The sequence below is a fragment of the Cnephaeus nilssonii genome, assembly GCF_951640355.1.
Source record: "Cnephaeus nilssonii genome assembly, chromosome: X".
NCBI classification, from domain to species: domain Eukaryota; kingdom Metazoa; phylum Chordata; class Mammalia; order Chiroptera; family Vespertilionidae; genus Cnephaeus; species Cnephaeus nilssonii.
In genome coordinates, this window is record NC_137071.1 from 13,202,555 (window position 1) to 13,207,588 (window position 5,034).

At 40.9% G+C, this 5,034-nt stretch overlaps 1 protein-coding gene across 1 annotated transcript; it reads right to left on the reverse strand.

Annotated features, from left to right (window-relative positions):
• Positions 1 to 420: 420 nt before the first annotated feature.
• LOC307095978 (metallothionein-1E-like) lies at positions 421 to 4,662 on the reverse strand (the record flags this gene model as incomplete). Its single annotated transcript, XM_079765611.1, has 2 exons — positions 421 to 452; positions 4,485 to 4,662. The coding sequence occupies 2 exons, from the start codon at positions 4,660 to 4,662 to the stop codon at positions 421 to 423; spliced, it is 210 nt and encodes a 69-aa protein (XP_079621737.1).
• Between the last annotated feature and the right edge of the window lie 372 nt (positions 4,663 to 5,034).

Below are 5,034 nucleotides of genomic sequence, written 5' to 3' on the forward strand. Positions count from 1 at the left end.
TGACTAAGACCTGATATTCCTAAATAGTAAACTCTTTGAAGGCTGTGTTATTTAATAAGACTGTATTCCTCATTTTATATATGAGATTAGCAAGAAATTTTCTTCATGTAATCCCCATCCCTATATGAACTTTCATAGAGGGTAAGAATCTATTTTTCCTGTTTGTGAGTATGTATATTATTGAAGATCAATCCACCAATAGCATGACGAGGATTCTACCGCAATGCACAAAGAATCTGGTGGCAAAACTTGGGGCAATAATTATGGATAATTACACATGAGAGAAGAACTCAAATATATCTTTATGCCTTTGAGGTATAGATGGAAGGTCTCCAATAGTTTCTATTATACCCACATAAGGCTTAGTGTCAGCGTGACATAAGTGCCATTTTCTTTGGCTAGCATTTCCTCCTCCTCTTGCTAGTGGTCCTTACTCACATAGTTCCCATCGCCTGGAAAGAAATATCGAAAAACAAATGTTTGAATTCATATACTAAAATTTAGCAAAGCTAGATGAAGACTCAAATGAATGTTTGTTTGATGTTAGTCTTTTAGGGTTGCCAAGCCATCTGCCTCATTCAGTAATGGTCTCATTATTTTTCAAGCTTATTCTGCATTTTGTTACTAGATTAATGTAATGGATTTTTCAGTTGCTGTTTGCCAGTCTTGCTCCCCTTTTTAAAAAGCACCCAACACAACAAGAAATGATCTACGATGGTTATCCCACATTTAGATCATGTCAGTAGGAGCAGGATAGAGTCAGTTGGGAAGTTGAGATACCATCTTAGATGGAGGCATCTTTGAAAGAAGAGCGTTGTCAGTTTAGTGGGAAAAGAAGCTTTCCAAGGTCATTTTGTTTAATATGTGTGAGTTGCTGTAATAGCTAATGAGTCCAATTCTATGGAGTAAGTTGCTAACATCTTATTGATACATTAACTTGTTTGGCCCTGGTTCCTCTTACAGTGTAGGGATTAATATCTTACCCCTCCATGAATATTGAACTCGGTGCTGGTTGCTAGAATCAGAACAATTATGTTTGTCATCTACAGAGGTCTTTAAAATATATTTTATTGACATTTACTTATACCCTGTTTACTTCCAAAAAAGTACTAAGACAGATTACCTGGAGTAATCTGAAAGCTAGGATAATTACAAGAGTTAAGATTCCCCAAGTTAGAGAGGTTAATTAAAAAACAGTAATTTAAAATTATGTAATTAGTGACATAAATTTGGAGGTTAGGGATCTGTGATAAACATTTGATAAACTTATTTCCAAAAGGGATATTTTAATATAAATTGTCAAAATAGATTTAATGACCTCTTTAAAAACCTTATTGGTAAAGTAGAAATGGGGCATCAGAAAGTAGGTAGTGACTTCCAGAAGGAGGAAGAGGTGTTCCTTCCTTCATTCCCTTCTCCTGGAGGAGGCCAGACAGGAAGTGATTTTTCCCTTTGGGAAAGGAAGTCTGAAATGATGGACAGTTCCCTGCCCCTCTGCTGTCTTCACTCTGGACAGGTTAAGGAGGCAAAGTTAATTGAAAATGGAGAGGTCCACTTCCTAGTTTTTTTTTTTTTCTTTGATTGTGATATTATTTGGGTTTAAGAATTTCCATCTCTTGCCCGGCCAGCGTGGTTCAGTGGTTGAGCCTCGACCAGAAGGTCATGGTTCCATTCCTGGTCAGGGCACATGCCTGGGTTGCAGGCTCAATCCTCAGTGTGTGTGTGTGTGTGTGTGTGGGGGGGGCGTGCAGGAGGCAGCCGATCAATGATTCTCTCTCAATGTTTCTCTCTCTCTCCCTTCCTCTCTGAAATCAATAAAAATATATTTTAAAAAAGAATTTCCATCTCAAAATTCAGATATTTCTTGAGAATATTAAGTTTACCCATCAACCACATCTTATGGGGTGTTAGGAAGGGAGAAATAACTTTTGGATTGAGTGACTCTTTGGGGGAAGGATAGCCACTCATGGGTGTCCTGCAGATTGGGGCTTTGGAGAAGCATAGATTATTAGGGCAGATTAGGAAACCAAAGAAAAAGGACGACTTTTTATGAGCACATGATAGGGAACAGAGGTGGAAGGAAAAGTGATTTAGAAAGAGGGAAATGTTACTAAGAAGAGTCTGTTTTGTACTTTTGCCTCAGGCCTTGAAGGTGGGTCAGAACTCGTTACTCTTTTTTTTTTTTATATATATGATATATTTTTCTTGATTTCAGAGAGGAAGGGAGAGGGAGAGAGAGATAGAAACATCAATGACGAGGGAGAATCATTGATAGGCTGCCTCCTGCACGCCCCCTAGTGGGGATCTAGCCCACAACCCTGGCATATGCTCTTGACTGGAATTGGGACCCTTCAATCTGCAGGTTGACGCTCTATCCACTGAGCCAAACCAGCTAGGGCAGAACTACTTACTTTTGTGTCACACTGAGACTCTGCTTAGTGTAGCACTTTGAACACTACCAGAGGGCCTCTACCTTCACACTATGAGGCAAATTAACCAGGTGGTCAATCACCTTATACGGGAGCACTCAGAAAATAATTATGGCTCAAACCCAGCCACTGGTTGTCTGGCTGTATTTCCTTGACTTAGAATCTGGCAGTCTTTCAATTGGAAGAAGACCCCAAATTGGAAGGGTGTCAGCAATCCACGTACCACTTAGCCCTTTCCTTTCAATTTGCGAGCCCCAGCTGATCTGCCTAATACATTATTATACTTACGCATCAGTCTAACAACTCAACGCCTGATGGATGTAGAGCATTAGGGTTTTGACAGAGAGAGAAGAGCCTCAGTATCACTTACACCCTCTCAAGGAGTTGCCTGGACAAGACCACTACTGAGACTTCAGCGAGGGAGCTGCAGGGCTTATGATTTGTTGGGTGGCAACCCCCGCGCCTCGCTGAATAGAGTTTGTGAACTTAGGTGCACAGCAGAGGTTATACTGCTGAAGGCTGTGCTTGGCTTGCCTCCCTTTATAGTTCTCTTTCTCATATTGCAGAGTGGTTTTTATTCCCCTTGCAGCAGCAAACATACACAGAGATAAAAGTTTTCTGAGTTTAAGGGAAGAATAAAGAGTGTCACTTGGTGGACTGTGGAAAAAATATCAAAGTAAGGCAGGTCTCATAAGTCTTAAGCCATGCTCTAAGGACTGAAAAGAGACTGTGTTTATCTTTAAGTGACCCAGTTTTTCGTGTAGTTTGTGTGTTTTAGTTCTGGAACTTTTTATAAATATATATGGACTTAGAGCCCCTTACAGAGTTCTGGAGTCAGTCAAGACACATGTTACTAGTACATGCAGAGTGAAAAATAAAATTTAAAAATTGAAGGAGGATTTCAGATTATTTCCGCTTCATGTCTATCTTTTATTCTTATCTATATTTATTTTTCTATATCCTGACATGGTAGAGGAGGAAGAAAACCCTATCAGATGGATGAATCCTTTTCTAGAACAAATCTCTAGGATCTTTAACTTAAAATACATATATATTTTATTTATTTCAGAGAGAGGAAGAGAGAGAGAGAGGGAGAGATAGATAGATAGATAGATAGATAGATAGATAGATAGATAGACATACATCAATGATGAAAGAATCACTGATCAGCTGCCTCCTGCACGCCCCACACTGGGGATCAAACCCACAACCTGGGCATGTGCCCTGATGGGAAATCGAACAGTACCCTGGCTCATAACCCAATGCTCAACCACTGAGCCACGCCGGCTGGGTTAGGATCTTTAACGTTTTAACTGATAAAGCCAGGATTTAGTCATACACTTATTCCTTTTACTAGTAAGCATCTTAGTCAAAGTTTTGCTAGGCAACTGAGAATTTTTCTAAAAAGGTTCTGCTTGCCTAAGGATGTTGAGCATCCCATTGACTGGGTAAAATTAAATTTAGCTAGGTGAAAACTGGTTTTAGCCCAATGGCTGAAGGTAATTGCATTCTTGAGGAAATGTGCATTATTTTATGTGAAAGTGTGGTTCCTAGGGAACATGGAGGGGGGCTTCAAAAGTTGACTGTTGGGCAGATTCATAGACTGTTTACACATCAGGGATTTTAGAAGTTGTCAAACTACATGACTTTAGTAAATAATGGCGTCCACGTGCTCTCTCCATTTCACTCTTTCTAGGGTTTATTCTCTGTCCCTCTCTGCCAGGACTGGATTTTTGGAGGCTGACCAGCAAGGCCTACATCACTTAAGCTCCCTTTCCAGTTGGCCTGTTGGATTTAGCCATTGGGAAGCACCGATAGGAAATTGGGGAGGGGAGGAGAGAAACGGTGTTGCCAAACTTTGGGATGTATGCACCATTTTGCATCCCCACACGTCTATAGCTTTTTTTGAAAGCCAACAACTTTAATTATTATTCATGTATGTTATAGATAAAAAAAAGGGAATATAGCAAAAGGATCAGGGTTGTAGAAAAAAATGCAGGTTTGAACATGTCGGTCTATTACATGGGAGAGGAGAACCTTCCCCGCATCACATACAGCAGCTGCACTTGTCTGATGTTCCTTTATAGACGCAGCCCTGGGCGCACTTGGCAAAGTCCATGGGGCAGCAGGAGCTGCAGCTCTTCTTGTAGGAGGTGCATTTGTAGTCTGTGTATTTGCAGGAGCCCGCGCAGGTGCAGGAGCCACCAGGAGCACAGGAGCAGTTGGGATCCATGGTAAGCTAAAGCAGTGGCTGGCGTCCAGGACAGCTGCAAAACAGATTGGTAGGACTTCAAGGAGGCGTGGTCTGTAACTTCTATTTACAAAGAGCAGTAGACATTAGAGGCATACAGATAAATATTTTCTTAAAATACATTTTCAACATAAATGACTTGACAAAGCAAGCTCTATATTATCTTTATTTCCCAATGCTTGGCAAATGCTGAAATGAATTTTCTGAATGTCTTCACCTTATTAGGTCCTGCCCATTAAAATGACATCTCCAGCCTGGCTGGTGTGGCTCAGTGGTTGAGCATCAACCTATGAACCAGGAGGTCACGGTTTGATTCCCGGTTAGGGCACATGCCCAGGTTGTGGGCTCAGTCCC